This window comes from Ostrea edulis, chromosome 6 (assembly GCF_947568905.1).
Source record: "Ostrea edulis chromosome 6, xbOstEdul1.1, whole genome shotgun sequence".
Taxonomy (NCBI): Eukaryota; Metazoa; Mollusca; class Bivalvia; order Ostreida; family Ostreidae; genus Ostrea; species Ostrea edulis.
The window spans coordinates 5,137,687-5,157,383 of record NC_079169.1 but is presented as its reverse complement, the minus strand read 5'-3'; the positions used below and the strand labels follow the sequence as shown (position 1 = coordinate 5,157,383).

General features: G+C 35.6%; 1 protein-coding gene and 1 pseudogene across 1 annotated transcript; one reads left to right on the top strand and one right to left on the bottom strand.

Annotated features, from left to right (window-relative positions):
- Positions 1-3,699: 3,699 nt before the first annotated feature.
- Positions 3,700-8,310, top strand: LOC125646021 (uncharacterized). The gene is made up of 4 exons (XM_056141359.1): positions 3,700-4,264; positions 4,631-5,068; positions 5,345-5,520; positions 5,899-8,310. Exons 1-3 carry the CDS (start codon positions 4,036-4,038, stop codon positions 5,440-5,442), a joined length of 765 nt encoding a protein of 254 aa, XP_055997334.1. The 5' UTR covers positions 3,700-4,035; the 3' UTR covers positions 5,443-5,520; positions 5,899-8,310.
- Positions 8,311-8,592: 282 nt separating this feature from the next.
- LOC125645415 (recQ-like DNA helicase BLM) lies at positions 8,593-19,058 on the bottom strand (annotated as a pseudogene).
- Between the last annotated feature and the right edge of the window lie 639 nt (positions 19,059-19,697).

Below are 19,697 nucleotides of genomic sequence, written 5' to 3'. Positions count from 1 at the left end.
AAGAGGGAGGGAATTTTTTCAGTGGGAGACTAGGAGCAGGATGTGGGAATTACTTCTGTTGACCATATGGTCCCTTATGCAGATTCTTAGAAAAATTTTATTTTACAAGTTTGAAGATTGTTTTCTCTTATATTACTGGGTAGAATTAAATGAAATATTTTTTTTAATGTAGCAATGTTTGAAATAAAACATCACCTATCAAACAGATGTAAAAATTTTAGCCATTAAACTGAGTGATTCAGTCCCTGGGGAGCCTCTCGTTTTATTTTTTACTCATTACTTTTTATTTAAATTTCTTGGGAAATAGGCACTGCCACTTATTTCTGATGATTATTAAATATTTGCACTATGCTTGTATTTTACATTATATCATGAAGTAGAAGCGTCAAAGCCTATATAAAGAATTTATTCCTAACACTATAATTTGCAAGTTTAATAATGAAAAAAATTATTAAAGGGTAAATATATGTTATTTACTCCTAAATTTATTAGATTTAAGGGCATCATATTAAAGTAGTATCCATTAACTCAAATGATTTACATCTATAATTAAATCCTCTAAGGAAATGAAGGCAGTAAATTTGTTTCCCTTGTAGTTTGTTTGTTTGTTCTTTGTTGAATTGTTACTATGTTGCTTATTTTATTCAGGTATTAAACCGATTAAAAGATGCACATTATTTGTTGCATTGTTGTTTTAATTATTAAAAATATTTTCATTTTGAAGTATATCTATTGTGATTCAGGTTAATGACTCTTTTAAACCAAATGTAAATGTTAATTTTTTCTTCAGATAATTTTATATTATTTTACACCTATAAAACATGCATGTACTCAATTGGCATTCCCATTCCACATAGAAATTGTGATTTCAAGGCATTGATATAAAACATAAAGTAAATTATAAAATAGATATGATTTTTAGCTCACCTGAGCTGAAAGCTCAAGTGAGCTTTTCTGATCACCCGTATTCCGGCGTCCGTCCGTCCGTCTGTCCGTCTGTAAACTTTTCACATTTTCAACTTCTTCTCAACAACCACTGGGCTAATTTCAACCAAAGTTAGCACAAAACATCCTTAGGTAAAGGGAATTCTAAATTATTAAAATAAAGGGCCAGGCCAATTTCCAAGGGGAGATAATCAAGAAAAGGTAAAAATAGGGTAGGGTCATTAAAAAATCTTCTTCTCAAGAACCACTGGGCCAGAAAAGATGAAATTTATAGATAAGCTTTATTAGGTAGTGAAGATTCTAAATTGTTAAAATCATGGCCCCGGGGGTCAGATGGGGCCACAATAGGGGATAAAAGTTTTACATACAAATATATAGGAAAAATCTTTAAAAATCTTCTTCTCAAGAACCACTGAGCCAGAAAAGCTGAGATTTATATGAAAGCTTCCTTATATAATGCAGATTCTAAATTGTTAAAATCATGGCCCCCGGGGGTCGGATGGGGCCACAATAGGGGATCAAAGTTTTACATACAAATATATAGGAAAAATCTTTAAAAATCTTCTTCTCAAGAACCACTGAGCCAGAAAAGCTGAGATTTATATGAAAGCTTCCTTATATAATGCAGATTCTAAATTGTTAAAATCATGGCCCCCGGGGGTCGGATGGGGCCACAATAGGGGATCAAAGTTTTACATACAAATATATAGGAAAAATCTTTAAAAATCTTCTTCTCAAGAACCACTGAGCCAGAAAAGCTGAGATTTATATGAAAGCTTTCTGATATAGTACAGATTCTAAATTGTTAAAATCATGGACCCGGGAATTGGATGGGGCCAGAATAGGGGGTCAAATTTTTTTTTTGGTTGTTTTTTTCTCTCGTTTTTTTGTTGTTGATATAGTGCAGATTCAAGTTTGTTAAAATCGTGTACCCCGGGGATTGGATGGGGCCTCAAGGGGGCATCAAAGTTTTACATACAAATTTATAGGAAAAATCTTTTAAAATCTTCTTCTCAAGAACCACTGAGCCAGAAAAGCTGAGATTTATATGAAAGCTTCCTGATATAGTGCAGATTATAAATTGTTAAGATCATGGCCCCCGGGGGTCGGATGGGGCCACAATAGGGGTCAAAGTTTTACATACAAATATATAGGAAAAATCTTTAAAAATCTTCTTCCCAAGAACCACTGAGCCAGAAAAGCTGAGATTTATATGAAAGTTTCCTGATATAGTACAGATTCTAAATTGTTAAAATCATGGCCCCCGGGAATTGGATGGGGCCAGAATAGGGGGTCAATTTTTTTTTTGGTTGTTTTTTTTCTCTCGTTTTTTTGTTGTTGATATAGTGCAGATTCAAGTTTGTTAAAATCGTGTACCCCGGGGATTGGATGGGGCCTCAAGGGGGGCATCAAAGTTTTACATACAAATTTATAGGAAAAATCTTTTAAAATCTTCTTCTCAAGAACCACTGAGCCAGAAAAGCTGAGATTTATATGAAAGCTTCCTGATATAGTGCAGATTATAAATTGTTAAGATCATGGCCCCCGGGGGTCGGATGGGGCCACTATAGGGGGTCAAAGTCAGTGCTCCCACTGGACCAGAATTCCCTTTCGCCACTTTTTCGGGGAGTGGCGCTGCACAAATAATCACATGCTTTACAATTATTTCCATCATATTATATATTATTTTATTCATTACACTTATTTTAGCATTTTTAATCAGTTACATTACTTAATCATATCCAGCTACCATACCTAAACATTTCTTTCTGAAATAATAAGAAGTTGATTTGTTTGATAAATTCTATTATGGAAATCAAAATTCAGGTAATAAATCATATAAATATAAAGCTTCATGATGCTACACCCCTCAGTGAAAACATTGTGTACATTGGCCGAAATGCAGATGTCACAAAACATCAAGCCCAATTTAGAGTCGTATCTCAACCATTCCCTATCAAATTTCCGTTTTTGTATGGAAGATTTTGCAATTTGGACAGAATCAGATGTTTGAGCAGGTGGGGTTGACTGTAAAGCCAAACATAGATATTTTTTTTAATTTTAGACTGACTAGGGTCAGAAGCTACAAGTTTAGTATCAAAATAGAATGGGGTGCATAGTCTTATGAGATTAGCATTTTTATACTGTTGCGCACCGAACTTCAAAGAAAATTATTTATTAAAATTGCTATGTCCATATGAATGGTGACCGACCGCATTGTTTAAGAAATATTCGAACTAAAATCAAACACATTAAAATCTTGTAATCAACGAGTTTGGCCGCAAAAACAAACAATTGATGTATTCATATATACATTATAGACAATAATACGGCCAATTTAATTACCGGTCGGTTCTCTGGTTAAGAATTGACATTAATGTGGAGATGATAACACGATAATGAATAAGACTAAATGTTAAACAATTGACCACAGCAGGGTAAACAGCTGTCCGATGTACTTTATTACATAATCACCGACTTTTTTACAGCCATAAATTACCTGAGGCTGTGACCAGCTCTGTGTGCACTGGAGCGACGCAAGATTTCCGGTCGCACGCGTTGACTGAATAAACTGATTTTGACTGCATAAACAAACAGGCGATAATGTGTCATTGACAAAGGATTAAAAATACAATTTATTGCAAAAAGGGATTTTTGAAAAAAATTCGCCATTGGCGAAAATCCCTTTTTGCAATAAATTGTATTTTTAATCCTTTGTCAATGACACATTATCGCTCGAGCACTGGTCAAAGTTTTACATACAAATATATAGGAAAAATCTTTAAAAATCTTCTTCCCAGAACCACTAAGCCAGAAAAGCTGAGATTTATATGAAAGCTTTCTGATATATTGCAGATTCAGGTTTGTTAAAATCATGGCCCCCTGGGGTAGGATGGGGCCACAATAGGGGATCAAAGTTTTACATACAAATATATAGGGGAAATCTTTAAAAATCTTCTTCTCAAGAACCATTGGGCCAAAGAAGTTCACATTTACATGAAAGCTTTCTGACATAGTGTAGATTCAAGTTTGCAAAAACCATGGCCTCCAGGGGTAGGTTTGGGGCCATAATAGGGACTACGGTTTTACATGCAAATAGATATGGAAAATCTTCTGATATGGACCAAGGTGACTCAGGTGAGCGATGTGGCCCATGGGCCTCTTCCTTTTTTTATGTTACAGGGTCAGACAAGGTTCAATCACTTAGGTATTGTACTATCATCTCATAGAAGGCTGAAATTTCAAGAAAATTTAGGCGATTCTTACCAAGACCTGATTATTAAAGATTTGCAGTCAAACCCACTAGTGAAGGTGACAGGTTAGTTGTCAAATCATATCTGACATGATAGCTGAAACTAAACTGCTGAGATACCATTGAAAGTTTTAAGATCAGACAGGTTTTACAGAGAAATATCACCAGCATCTACAGAACACAATTTGATAACACATTAGAGGTCAATTCAAGATCTGACCAGGGTCATCATGGTCATGCATGACATAATGACAGTTTTCATGCATAATGAACTGATCATTTTGTAAAAAGGCAGTGATTTTAGAAAAAGGAGTTGGAGTTACTTTTGTTGATACAGATATAAGTATTTGATAAAGTTTATAAGATATCTGTAAAGTTAAAAAAAAAATTGTGCTTGCCATACTTACTTACAATGTTGTTTCTCTTTCAAAGGTGACAATCTGGATGTGTATGTAAAAGCTTCACAATTAACTGCTGGTAACAGAAATAAAGACCTCCATCTTTTCACTTCGAACATAATATTTCCACGCATAGCCACAATAGACATGAACAATGACAACCCAAAGGTTGATATTAGAACATTGTCAGCAAAAAGTGTTCTCCTTGCTTCAGATAGTCCACAGTGCGGAAGACTGAAATATTCTTACTGTGTTTTACTGGTTAGGATTCTGTGCACATTTCCTGCATTTGAACACTTGAAGAGGCTAATACCAGATCATATTCCACATGAATACACAGAAAAGATGTCAAAAGCTTCAAAATTATATCCATTACCTGTTATGTTCAAGAATGAGGCTAAGCATGAGGATTGCTTAGCAATCATGGATGGATATGAGGGTCAGTTAGTTGAGATGTATACCAAAGCATTTGGTAAGAATTATGTTTGCCCAACTATCTATTTTGTATTGCTTGTAGGAGTTATGAGATTGATCACTGTTCGTTATCTTCACCTTGCATGAAAACTATTCATACAGAAAGTAATGTTCAATCTCATATGGGAATTTTGCAAAAAAAAAAAACCAACAAACAAAACAATTGATCAAGGCTTTGATATATGTAAATTAAGCAACCTGTGTGAAACGGTCAATGAACTAATGAATTATATTTCTATAAATGGAGCATTATTTGTATTATTATCTTGTTCAGGTGATGTTACACTTCTGAGAAAACACAAGGTGGTGGTAGGTGGTGATCTGTTAACACGGATCAGACTGCAGGAAGCTAAAAACTTGCGTACATTATAAGTAACACCAAAGAAACGATGTGAAGACTTGTACCCAATAGTTTGTGAACTATGGCACAGAAAACAGGACTTTTTGGAAGTAGGTATCATAAAGTTGGTCTTAATAATGATTAGGATGAATTATTGACATTCATGTCAGCCTCAGTTTTTCCTTCCACGTGCTGTTAAGATAACATGTAACTGTGACCTACATCTGAAACTTCATTGCCCTTTGTAAAGGGGTAGGATGGGTCTACAAAATGGGATCAAAGTTTTACTTTCAATTATATAGGAAAAATCTTTATGTGACTCAGGTGATCGATGTGGCCCATGGGCCTTTCGTCATTCAGAAATATTTAGAATATAAGAGTATATCAGATGTGAAATTGTAAGTGCATCATGTATGCATGCATTCATTGGGTTTTCCTATCTTACAATATTACCTTTATTGTTTATTGACATAATATATATTTTTCAGAAATGCTACAAACGTTCTACAATTCTAAAAACACTCCAGGAACACTCAATTTCTTCAAAACGGTATTACACAGATCAAATGTAAATGGAACCGTGTAAGGAAATTTTAGACCTCCTCATGATTTCCTCATGCTTGTGGGTGAGGCTCTTATTAAGGAGCAATTCATGGAATATTTGAAGATGAAAGTGAATGAGAGCAAACCAGAAATTGACCTTCTGACATGCACAGAGGAGAAAACAGATGATGAGATAAAGGAACAACTCTTCGGTTTAATTGGTGATTTCATTGAGCATTATGGATACTGCAAAGTTAACACTGAACATTGTAAACCAAGAGATCTGCTAGGTGATCAGAAAAAGGAGATGATGTGCTGTTTAACTATTCCCTGCAACTTTGCCATTAGTACTAACATTTGCTTGAAATGAATGACACTGCCAAAGAGGGTGACTTGAACAGGGTATTCTTGAATTGCCAGTATTCACTACCATTCTTCTTTTCACATTCGGCTCTAAGTAAGTACATGGTAGAAAACATCGACTACATATTGAAGTGTCAGCACTTTTTGTCTCCCCTTCAAAGGATTAGAGTTTTGAAAGGGTCATTTCCCAATTGTGGAGAAATTGGAAAAAAAATGTTGAAAGTGACTTGGTACAAGAGCATAGTGTTTGTCACCAAAAGCAGTTAATTAAGTCACTTGAGTGCAAATAAAACTGAGCAATCCATATCTCGGGTAACACGATCAGCTGATGCAATAAATGAAATATATACTAACTTTGATAACAGCATTCTTTTAAAACCAAAAAGTGGGAGACATGCGAAAGTAGTCACGGAGGCCGACCAAACATGCATGTACAAAGAACTTAGAACGTTGAGGCCATTTCATCATACCCCTTGCAGAGCATGTGATGGTTTCAATAAAATTGGACATGTGCCATTAAAATATGATGATTTCCCGAAACTGAACCTCAGCATTGATTAAGTAGTAAAACGTCTGACCAGGGGATTCACAAGTGAGTGGGAAGATGAAGATGAAGATGATGTTGAAGACAATGACAATTTAGAAAATTTGCCAGCAATATGATTCAAACTGTGATAGAATATATGAAAGTATGATGATTGACAGCATATTTATACCCTGGCATACGAAGTTAGGGGGGATATACTGGAATCACCTCGTCCGTCTGTCTGTAGACATCATTTGTCTAGAGGATATCTTTAACACCAATGAACAGATTTCATTTAAAACATTATGTATATCTTATATAAATAATGAAGTTGTGCACCTGCTATTATGATTGAGATATTTTAATATTCAAGGAAGTTATGGATATTTTTCTTCCATTGTTCTCAATGTCCAGAGCATATTTAACAAGAGACCTATGGGCCACATCGCTCACCTGAGTCACCTTGGCTCATATCTAAAGATGTTTCCTATATATTCGCATGTAAAACTTTGATCCCTAATGTGGCCCCAACCTACTCCTGGGGGCTATGGTTTTTTCAAACTTGCATTTGGACTGTCAGGAAGCTTTCATGTGAATGTAAACTTTTCTGGCTGGTGATTTTTCAGAAGATTTTTTTAAAATGATTTTCCCTTTATATTTGTATGTAAAACTTTGATCATCTACCCCGAGGACCATTATTTTAGTAAACTTGAATCTACACTATGTCAGGAAGCTGTTATGTAAATTTCAACTTTCTTGGCCCAGTAGTTCTTGAGACGGTTTTTAAAGATTTTCTCTATATATTTCTATGTTAAACTTTGATCCCCTATTGTGGCCCCATCATACCCCTTGGGACCATTACTTTAACAAACTTGAGTCTGCACTATGTCAGGAAGCTTTCGTGTAAATATAAGCTTTTCTGACCCAGTGGTTCTGTAGAAGTCCAAAATGTAAAAAGTTTGCAGAGAGACAGAAGGACAACAGGCGATCAGAAAAGCTCATTTGAGCTTTCAGCTCAGGTGTTTTTTCAACTTCATTGACTTAGTCATTTTCTTATAGGTTTTGTAATGATTTGATCTTTCAGAGACTACTGGGATACTTTAGGAGAGGGTATAATGGAATCATCAGTCCATTGTCTGTCCATCTGTCAATGGATGATTTTGGGAATAAAAGATGTGTTGTTTTCTGGCTCATGTAACTGAATAGTAGTTATTCCTGTAATATTATTCAGGAATTACATTAAGCATATCTTCAATATTCTGAGTAACACACAACTGCAGAATATCTCAACTATCTTCATGTCAAAAGGATGTGTTTATTCTTCAATGAGCACAAATTCACTATTTCCCACCATCCAATGTGCCCTGTGGGGAGTATTTGTCCTGCTAGGACAGATTTAGCTTGTATTTCACCTACTATTTCTTTAAACGCCTGTGACAAGTCATGAATATGAATAAACATGTCCTTTTAGTATTGAGACTTATCCTATCTGATCATGTTCTTGATTTCTGTTTCGCGTTTATTCACTTCCATAGAACACCAGGGAATGAAAATGCTCTTGGTTGTCGCTACGCATACAACTAGCACAACTTTCTATTTCATATTGCTTAGGAGTTATGAGATTGATCACTTTTCATTATCTTCACCTTATGCAGAATAGATTAGATAGGTTAGGGGAAAATGACAAAAGTTTTTAGTATTATTAAACAAACAAGAGAGTAATAATGATTATTCGAAGTGTTTTATAAAATCAAACAGTAACACATTCCTCACATATGCAATGGCTATTGCAGTATGAACAACACTTACAATCAGTAATATCTGCTTTTTCAAAACCAAACACAGCCAACAAACAATTCCTTAAACAAGAGTCCTCAGTTCTACAGTATGTGATGATATCTTGCTTAATCCCAGGGAGGTTTGTAGCAATGTCACGGTTTCCAAAATATAAAGTTGCCCCCGCTGTTTGTCCATGACGTCCAGCCCTTCCAATCTCTTGGAGATACTGCGAAGCATTCCTCGGAGGACATGTATGAATCACATGGGACACATTGTTAGGATCAAATCCCATTCCAGCTATGGAGGTTGTCAATACCAGCCTGATCCTTGAATTTTCTTTTATTAATTCCTCTATTGTTGTGGTGTTTACATATTCATCTTGTCCTGAGCAAATTGCACTGTAAATTGCTTCATTAATGTTACTAGGCTTAAAGAGACCATTCAAATACATCAAGACCTCACTCATATAGTACACTGGTATGAGAAGAAGTGTAATTGGAAAGTTAGCCTGTTGCTCATATAGACGGTCACATACTTCATGGACGATTGTTTCATACTCTGACATAACATCACTGCCACATCCCTTTCTGTGTTTTTCAAGATATTGGGTTTGTCTGGTGTTTCCTCGACTAACTTGTACTTTTCTAGGCCCAGCTGTTTAGAAATTGTCTTTTTTTGTTCAACTGTTAATGTTCCGCTCAGTCCCATTAGGGGTACACTTGGAAAAAAAAAGACTTAATGACACTGAGTTTCCTGAAGGCTGTCCTGATTTCTTCTCCCCTCAAAATACATTATTTAATAAACAATGAACATTGTGAAGTCATATATATACATATTAATATTTTTATGAAACATAAAACAGTTAACATGGTTAAACTTGAGGCCAAATTTTTAAAAAAATCTTTCCTGTTGCGACCTTCAATATTTTGTGTGTATTTCAGTCAGGGATAAAGTGGTCAATATGAGTATGGACTGGGCCGGTCTTCAATACTGGTTAAAACCGGTCAACTGAACATTGTTTGGTCTTTATAGTCTGTTATTGGTTATTTTAAATGTTTAAGTGGCCATTATGGTAAATACTGGAATTCCTAACTTGCACTATCAGTTTATGATATACTTATAAGTCATAATATTAATTAAATAATGTAAATGACTCTGTTAAATTGGGGAAGATATTTATTGTAAAAATTAAAAACTGTTTCGTCCCTGCCAAGGGTACTCGTCAGGTGGCTAAATGGCTACCACTACATTTTTTTTGTTGTTGTGTTTTTTTAAATATACATATACAACACATATACATGTGCAAAGTGAAACAAAACCGTTCAAGGGCTGGTTCTGTTGTGGGTTGAATGGTAGGCTTGGGCTGGGTCTCTTGTATCTCTGGCCTCTTCTCGGCTGGTCCATTTAGTAGGCATGGTCATTGCAGTCTTTACATCTTGCTGTGGTCTGGTTGTTGTCCTAAAAAATATCACAGAAGTTCTAAATAGGATCTCTGGGCTTCATGACTGTGTCTCATAGCAGGTCAAGAAGGGAATGTGAGAGGGAAATTGTGGCAATTCTTAAAACAAGTTTTGTTGAAGCCATATGATGGGGGAGTGTTTTCTATTTCTGTTCAAATTCCTTAGCTTAACATGAACTACCTATTGCTTCAATTCTTCATTTTAACTGTTGAATAAACTTTTGAGGGGATGGGTTGGTGATGTTTTCATAACAATAACATGTACATTGGTCACCTCTGGTCCCAAAATGACAATAAAATGTTATGGTCCACAAGAAAAAATAATGATGGTTGGGAAACCAAAAACACAAATATTATTTTGTTTGTCCTTATGAAAGAGTTGGATTACGTTGAGTTGACAGGCGTAAATCATCAGATGACATGATCCTCATCTGTCAACGAGACGTGATCCCACTCTTCGGATAAAGTTACTGTAGTAATGATAAATTTATTTAAAAAAACCCTTATGCATTTTAAATCCACATTTATAAGAAAATAAATGTAATCCAAATTAACAAAAACACATACATGCAGTGAAATTACATTATATGTACGCAGTTTTGTTTGTAACGCGGTCAATATTTTCCACAAATAACGTTACCTTGATGCATTGTGACGTCATTGTGACGGCATCAGTTTCAGAGGATATTGATACGGAATCAGAAAACCACAGTGTGGTGATCCGGAAAACCGGATCACAGTGATCAAGGGCGACATCTTCAAGAGTGTCAGTTGATTTTACACTGAACACCTCTTCATCTTCTGTAACTTCACTAAGTGTGGCTTCAATATTTAGTCTACATGATGTGATACCATGCTCCGATAAAGAACCCAGTTGGTCTTTCTGTATTATGTGTAAAGGGGAAATCACGATGGCAACTGGATATGGCTGTTCGTCAGATTTTAACAATACTGGCAAAACATGATACAACAAACTTTTGCCATAACCAACAGGCAGATTAACTATAACATTCTCGCCGTTTAAAACATGACATAGAGCCTCTATCTGCTTGGGTTTAACGATTAATGTTTTGTCGTATTGAAAAATTGTCTGCTTTATTCGGTCCTCTATTTTGTTTGTCATGTGATCATAGTAGTATTTAGCTCCGCAAAATAGTTCTCAAATAGACGTTTAAAAAAAATAAGTTATACAGTACCCGCAACGTTATTCTTGACATTCCTATCGTGCTCTATCGTGCGTGTATCCTATCGTATCGTGCGTGTATCCTATCCTATCGTGTATCAGGTTTTCCGTTTTCTATCGTGTTTTGCGTTTATCAGGTCTATCGTGTATCGTGTTTTGCGTGTATCAGGTTTTCCGTTTATCGTGAAAATCGTTTATCGTGTAGCTTCGGAAACTATCGGGATCGTATATAAAATCTAATGAAAAAGTACGATACTTTCCGAAACCTTTATTCGTTTTGTTAAAGAAGCTATTTTTAGGAATCGAGGAAAGACGGTATATTTGAAGGAGAACATAAAGTTGTCGATTTTAAGGCAGAAGAAGAGCTATTTGTCTGTCCAGAGAGAGAGTGAAAATTTATCACAATTTAATTCTAAGTAGTCTGGAAAGTAGGACAGTAAACCGAGCACAGTAAATCTGAAAGCTCCTTCTGAAGTTCATAAACATTTGTTTGTCTAGAAACAGTTATTTGTAATTAACACTAACAGAAAAATAGGGAGTTCCGATTTGAAAGGAAAAATCAGTAAATTACATTGTTTATCACATACATGTATATTTTGATAATGGTTCTTTTTCTTCCGATTTTTTTTCTCACGTGTATGCTACTTACATAGCAACTGCTGAACTTGTGCGCGTCCTTATATCTGATTTTGTCTATCACCCGTGTTTTGACAGCTAACATTCTCAGGGACATTGTATTTCACACATTTAGAAGATTAAGTTTTAAAAGGGTGCAAGGGTGTTGCATCCCCCAAAATTCTGCTCAACTGGGCACGATTCCGCTGTCATCGTTGTTTTTTTTTTTATATATATATATACCTTGTACATGTACACATGTACCAATACTCGTACGTGTAGATACTGGAAATTTATGTTGGTTTTGATGATTATTTGAATTTTTTTTACACACTAAGCGTTTCAAAATTGCGAATTTAAAACAAGCCGAGTTTTGTTTATGTTTTTTAAACAGTATATTTATGTTTTGTTAACAAAATATCAATTCAAATAAATATGTTCCAATTACTTATGACTATCAATTATCAATCATAGTGTAAAAATATCTAACAGGTGTAGTGCGGTTGATTTTTTTTAAAGCGGTCGTTATGAAAATAACTTGAGATGTTGAATGAGCCGTGAACTTAGAGCTTGATGCAAAATAACCCCCTCCTCGCTACACACACAATATTACTTGGTTTTATTTCATACTCAAGGTAATATACATTAGCATAAGAGAGCTACTGAAGCATAATATCACTACATTATATTACATTTAGTTAATTCCCTGTATAATCTATATATTAAACATTAGGTGACAATATAAGTTTTAGAATCATTGGCTGATAAAATTCATATAGATATCAAATAATGAATTCAATGCCGTATATATATATATTTTTTTTTTAATTTTAGCTGTGATGGCATTAAAAAAACAAAAAAACGTACGACCGTGGATTAAAGAAATTATATGGTACAAAACCGATCAATGTTTTAAACAAATGTTACCGCGACGGGTACAGGTAGCTGATAATCATCCCGCGATGAGAACGCGGTTTTCCTGAGTTACCTATAGATTACCGCGTTAGATTTTTTCCCATTGCGAGAACGCGGGAAACAAGAAATCCGCTTTGTCCGTAATGTAGGTATATAATGAACATTGAAATCCTTCAATATTATTATCAACATAATGTAAACATAATGTAATTATGTTGTAGGTATCAAAATTTCGTTCCGTCTAAACCGTTTCTAAATTTACAACATTTCTATCAGGTTTTCCGTTTATCGTGAAGATCGTTTATCGTGTTTTGCGTGTATCAGGTCTATCGTGAAGATCGTTTATCAGGTTTTGCGTTTATCAGGTATCCTATCGTATCGTGCGTGTATCCTATCGTATCGTGCGTGTATCCTATCCTATCGTGCGTGTATCGTGTTCTATGGTTTATCATGTCAAAAATAACGTTGCGGGTACTGTAAACCAAAGATCATAAAAAAAGTTATTTAATTGTTATCTTTTAAAATATTTTACAAAGTATGAAACACTCACGAGTATCCCCCCCCCCCCCCACTTTTTAACAGTTTTACAAGAATTCTCTGAAACAGGAGTTGACATCGATATAAGGGAGAGAAAGGACCGATAACTCTGTGGAAGAGAATGTGGGGACAGTTTCTTTGGTTCTGAAACATGTGGGTAGGGGGGTATACATCAAAGTCAGATTATGACAGACTAATAAAAAATCATATTTCCCTTTTATGTCAATACTTGTATTTCATATTGGTGTAATAAATAAATTATTACCCTAAATTAGATGTAATCTATAAATACTGGTTCTGGTGCACAAAACATGCTCTGAGCAGTTACCCCTTTTTTGCTTTGATTTTCTCTCATTTGGGCTAATCCGCACCACCCCCACACCATCACAGTACCAAGCATGGGGAGTTAGACACTGTGCACAATCAAGACCCCTATCTGCCCTTAAAATCTACCTTTCATATGGGACCATCCACCTTCCCTCTCAGCTACAGACCTTTTGCTAGACTATGCATGTTTTCACCGGAATTTCTTCAGCAACTGACCACGTGTCTTAGTTTCGTATTTGCACCCATCTATATGCTAGGAATCATGGTGACACCTACATGTTGTATATCAACATTTTTATTAAGCACTCAGCTACATTTGACATGCATCCTAATATTATTGTATATATTTTTACACATGTAATATCACTTCAAATATGGGGTATTTCCATTTTTTTTAAATAGTGCGAAACTCCCCTGCTACCTACTATTTACGTGATCACTTTTCAAATGATCAACCTTTACAAAACATAATCGCCTATTTTCTCACGTGTTAAAATAATGCTTAGTACCCATGATAGATTCATACTTCCTCTATACATTTAGGAAATAAACTTAAGTGAGATATGAAGTTGGGCAGTGACGTGATCAAATCTCGTGAAGACAAAAGGGTTGGTATATTTAAAATATTCCAGTGAAGTTTTTGAAATGGTTAGTTGTTGCCCGAACTATGCATTCGAGATGATGAAAATATGAACCTTAATACATGTGCTACCCACCGTGCAAAGTCAGAGTTTCTCGATTGTTGCATGTATCATTAATATACGTAGTTGAGTTATTATTACTGAGACAGGATTTCTGACAGTAGTCCGAAATAGTGTGCATGTATCTAGATGACCGGCGGAAACGAAGTGAAGAGAATTCAATCGAAGTTAAACAGATTCAGGAACTTTGAACCAAAATTGAGTTATACAACTAGTCTTAGATAAATTTGTTAACTGTTCACAAAGAAAACAAGAAAGGGTGATAAATCTTAGGAGTTATTGCCCTTTGTCCATAAACTACAACAAAAATATGCTTATGAGATAAACCCTATTCTTTAGTGACTGTTCTGAAAATGAAGTACCTGAACAGATGGCTAATTTTGTTTTATATATGTATAATCGGCCATGGCCTACTTTACCTTTAAAGTATACACAATTGTTGAATTTACGTAGGACATGCTGGTCATGTCAATTTATTGCGGTACATACAGATGTACATGTTAAATAATTGATAGTATGTAAATGACAGTCAGTAACAGTATACACAAATGTGGCAGCACAGAATTAGGTGCAACAACTGTTATACAGACATATCACCTGGATTTAATGGAGCACGGAGACGTTACCCACAGAGACAGCATTCCACGCCAAATAATACACGAGGCATCCGACAAAGTCGAATTTCCACCCAACACAAACTCAAACGTGACATTTTTGCTGCATTGATAAACTTTTCATATGTAACAAGCAAAACTAATTTAAATTTATATGCGCATTCAATTTCAGAATGTTAATCTGGTGAAATATGTGCATACTATAGACTCAATTAATAGTTCCCATAAGCTTAGATTGCACTCGTAAATCTAGAGTTACCTATACATGTCTCCAAAGCTTTATCAACACGTACACGCGCCCAGCTACTAATTAAAACTCTTCAACGTGCACATTGCACCAGCAGACAAGTTCATTCAACTTTCCTAATATATGTCCTAAAATATTACGCAGAAAAGAGGTTAGGAATATTCTAAAATCAACTCGGGGCACGTCTTGAGATGTTTCACGACGATCTCTGCCGGAACATCCTAAGTTAAGACGTCCTAGGAACATTCTTATTTCTTTACATTTATTTATACATATGGTATTCGTGGCATATTTCCGAATAAACAATTAAAATGTAGACACATACAGCTAGCGAAAAGAAAGTCATTATTTATTTACATAAATATCTTTAATATAGATGCCGTGAATTCAACATAATGATGTTATAATCTAAGAAATTTTAAGATTATATACTTCTGCTTCATACTGAGATATTTTATTGAAATTAGATATTAACGGCAAACTGACAACTCAACTGTATCACAAACGGGATGATTTCAGCTTCTCCATCGTCAATTTCCCATATTCATGTAGCAATATTCCATTATCACCTGCATATGGTGTTTAAGAGCTTATTCTGCATATAATCAGTTTTTAAATCGAGGTAAGCTACTGACAAACAAGTTGATGGTACAGGGGTTTCAACAGTCTCGATTGAAGTCAGCATTTCGCAAATTCTATGGTCGTTATAACGATCTAGTTTGTCAATACAACCTATCATTGGGTCAAATGCTGTCTGACGTTTCATATCGATTGTTAGGCCGTTCTTTGCACACTGATTTTGACTACGGATAACTCCGTTTACCTGATCAGGATATAGGGCTCACGGCGGGTGTGACCGGTCGATAGGGGATGATTACTCCTCCTAGGCACCTGATCCCACCCCTGGTGTGTCTGCCCAACTATCTATTTTGTATTGCTTATAGGAGTTATGAGATTGATCACTGTTCGTTATCTTCGCCTTTCATACTACTTTAAATAAAAAGAAAACCAGGTTTGGTGATACTCGAACCCATGCATGTTGTTTCATATAAAAGTATATTTGTGAATGCAATGCAAAACCACCGGGTAACGCAAAAACTGTGTACGATAGTTTAAAAATCGTAGAGATCCGGGTTAGAATAGGTACTCAGTACCACTTGCTTGTCGTAAGAGGCGACTAAATGGGGCGGTCTTTCGGATGAGACCGCAAAAACCAAGGTCCCGTGTCGCAGCAGGTGTGGCACGATAAAGATCCCTTCCTGCTCAAAGACCATAAGCGCCGAGCATAGGCCGAATATAGATACAGCATTGCCAAACATTTGGATATTATCATTTCTTAATTCTTATCTATACAAGGGCAAATGTCACGGAAATCAAACAGCTTCATATGACGAGTAAACTTAAGGTAGTACTCTACATCGTCATAATGGCTGACTTCCTTTAAAAACATGGATGAAAAAATCGATATCAGCAATATTTGTCTTTTCCTTTTCCATTTAAATACCTAGCCGAATAGCTCAGTGGGTTTGAATACCGACTGCTAAATAAAAGGAAAAAAAATACCGACTGCTGAACTGTAGGTCGCAGGTTCGAGTCCAGCAGGGGTTTTAAATTTTTTTTCAGATTACCTTCTACTAAAACTGTATTTTTTGACTAAATAAAGTAAATTTGAAAATGTTCAACTTCAAAATATTGTTGTACATATCCTCCACTTTTCATCTACATCAAATTTCTCTGGTGTAGCATACCTCCTGAATGAAAAGGGGGGATAATAACGAACTGTGATCAATCTCATAAAGTTCAGAGAAGGGAAAATACGGATCCCTGGATATACCGGAGATTGGGATCGGGAGTACTGGATATACCGGAGATGGGATCGGGAGTATTCATCCCCTGTACACCTGCGGTGAACCCTCTATCTTGATCATGTAATGGAGTAATCCGTAGTCAAAATTAGTACTAAAGAATTGCCTAATAGTTGGTATGAAACACGTCAGACAGCATTCGACCCAGTGATAGAATGTAATTGCAAATAAGATCTCTAAAATAGCTCTAGCAAGTTTATCGTTATTTCGGATTTCAAACATTTCGGTTGAGCATCACTGAAGAGACATTATTTGTCGAAATGCGTATCTGGTGCATCAAAATTGGTACCGTATAAGTTTTACATTATAACGACCTTACAATTTGCAAAATGCTGACTTTAAACCGAGATTGCTGAAACCTGTAATGCAAACGTAACAGTAGCCTGCCTCGATTTAAACATTGATTATACGCAGAACATATTCTTGCATATTGAATCAGTGAATATGCAGAATGATGATGACGATGGAATATTGTTACAAATATATGGGAAGTTGGCTTTTCCATCGTGAATATTCAATAAAATATCCAAATATGAATCTGATATGGAAGATTATGTGGTGTAGTTTATTTCGAGTTCACAGGGATTTATCAAATTGACATACATTGTATCCTGCTCGAAAAGTTTTCATTCATATTGAGACGTCACTGGTTGATAAAGGGCTGCAAAATTTAGGCCTATGCTCGGCGCTTACGGCCTTTGAGCAGGACGGGATCTTTATCGTCCTACACATGCTGTGACACGGGTCCCCGGTTTTTGTGCTCTCATCAGAAGGACCGCCCCATTTAGTTACCTCTTACTACAAGTAATAGTTAAAAGGTTATTTGTCATCGATGATTTATTACCAATGCATAAATCAGTTACCAAACATTTTGTATTTTCAATGCCTTGCAGGTTCATTTATTTCAAGAATTATGTTGCCTATTGTAATATATTTACATTATTTGCTAATATTTGAACTTCTTTATACATGTATTTACCAATTGAAATGGTAGTCATTTTCTCATGAACATTAATGTGGGTCTAAATCTTGATATTGTACGAATATTTTAAGGGCTGGTAATATACCTGCATCAATATAAGTAAAATGTGAATATGAAAACAAAATTGCCATTTTTGAAAATATATGAGGGTATGAACATGAAGCGTGCTGGCGTAAAGCCATCGTGTATTGTCAAAATTGAAATTTATTTCTTAAATGTTTCTTCTTCTGGTCACCTAGTTTATTACAGTCTAGAGTTGTGGAATTATTTCCTTTTTGCAATTAAGCAAATTTCATTGATTAACAATCAGTGTAGATAACGCATCATTTGTATTTGGAGAGTAATATCTTTTGCAAGCAAGGGTTACGAAATTTGAATGATTAAAATATTTTAGGTTGATTTAAAATATGTGCACTACCTCAAATGAAAGACACAATGATTGCTGATATATTGTTTGAATAAGAGCGAGCCATTCGAAGAGTTAAAATATTAGACATTTTGTGTTAAACAAGTAGAAATACAATACTTCCCCGCTAACAGACCCGAATTGTATTTGTTACATGTATCATGGACCCCTGTTGTAAGTATTCCAAATATAAGTATTTCATTTTATAGTTTCCTCTAGTTTCTTAACGCTTAACGGTTCCGCTTAAATAAAACCAGTTTTCAACTCACTGTCGTCAGTAATCAAATATCGCAATGACTGAATCTAAATACATCAACCAAAATACTCAAATCGTACTGTCTTGTGAATATATTTTGGTAAGAGAATGATAGTTCATGAGGGAAGACGAAGCGCTTCCTGTAAGGACAATCCAGGAAATAAAACCCATGTCCAATTAGGGTTGGTGCTAATTACTCCACCCTGCAATATATCTATCAATTACGAAAACTGTCGACTAGGAACAACAGGAAGATCTGGACAAATACTGAGGATCTCCATCTTCATCGCCACTGATCTCCATCTTCACATCGGACGTACGTCTACTCATGGTATGGTTATATCATCGCTATTGTAAAATGAATGGGACAAAACAGAGGAAACAGACAGACCTTGAACTTAGTGAATGGGTACAACACAAAGAAATACATCAAGAAATCTCCAAATGAAAGAAAAAGAATCAAATCTGTGATATAATTCTTACATATACAAGGGGATGTCGAAAAATAATAACTAGAGCAGCATGACAAAGTAAACCACACAGACCATGCTTTGTGTTTGCTGATTTACTAGTATATCGCCTTCGAGAATTTTTCACTCATATTGAGACGTCACCAGCTTTAGATGAAGTACAAAAGTTTACACCTACATACATTGAATATGCATGATGGCACTCAAGGCCAAAACAGTGGGGGTTGTTGGCCTTACCAAAGTCTACCGTGACACGCCCCTCCTCCTCTTTTTAGCTCACCTGAGCCAAAGGCTCAAGTGAGCTCTTCTGATCAAAATTTGTCCGTTGTCTGTCGTCGTCGTAAACTTTTCACATTTTCGAATTCTTTTCAAGAACCGCTGGACCAATTTCAACCAAACTTGCCACAAAGCATCCTTGGGTGAAGGGCTTTCAAGTTTGTTCAAATGAAGGGCCATGTCCCTTTCAAAGGGGAGAAAATCGCAAAAATAGGTTGGGGTC

Bases quoted from the DNA above. Each gene is read 5' to 3' on its own strand.
- LOC125646021 (XM_056141359.1), top strand. From the start codon at position 4,036: ATGCAAATAGATATGGAAAATCTTCTGATATGGACCAAGGTGACTCAG. The intron at 4,265-4,630 runs GTTAGTTGTCAA...TCTCTTTCAAAG, and splicing joins CCCACTAGTGAAGGTGACAG to GTGACAATCTGGATGTGTAT. The intron at 5,069-5,344 runs GTAAGAATTATG...TATCTTGTTCAG, and splicing joins GATGTATACCAAAGCATTTG to GTGATGTTACACTTCTGAGA.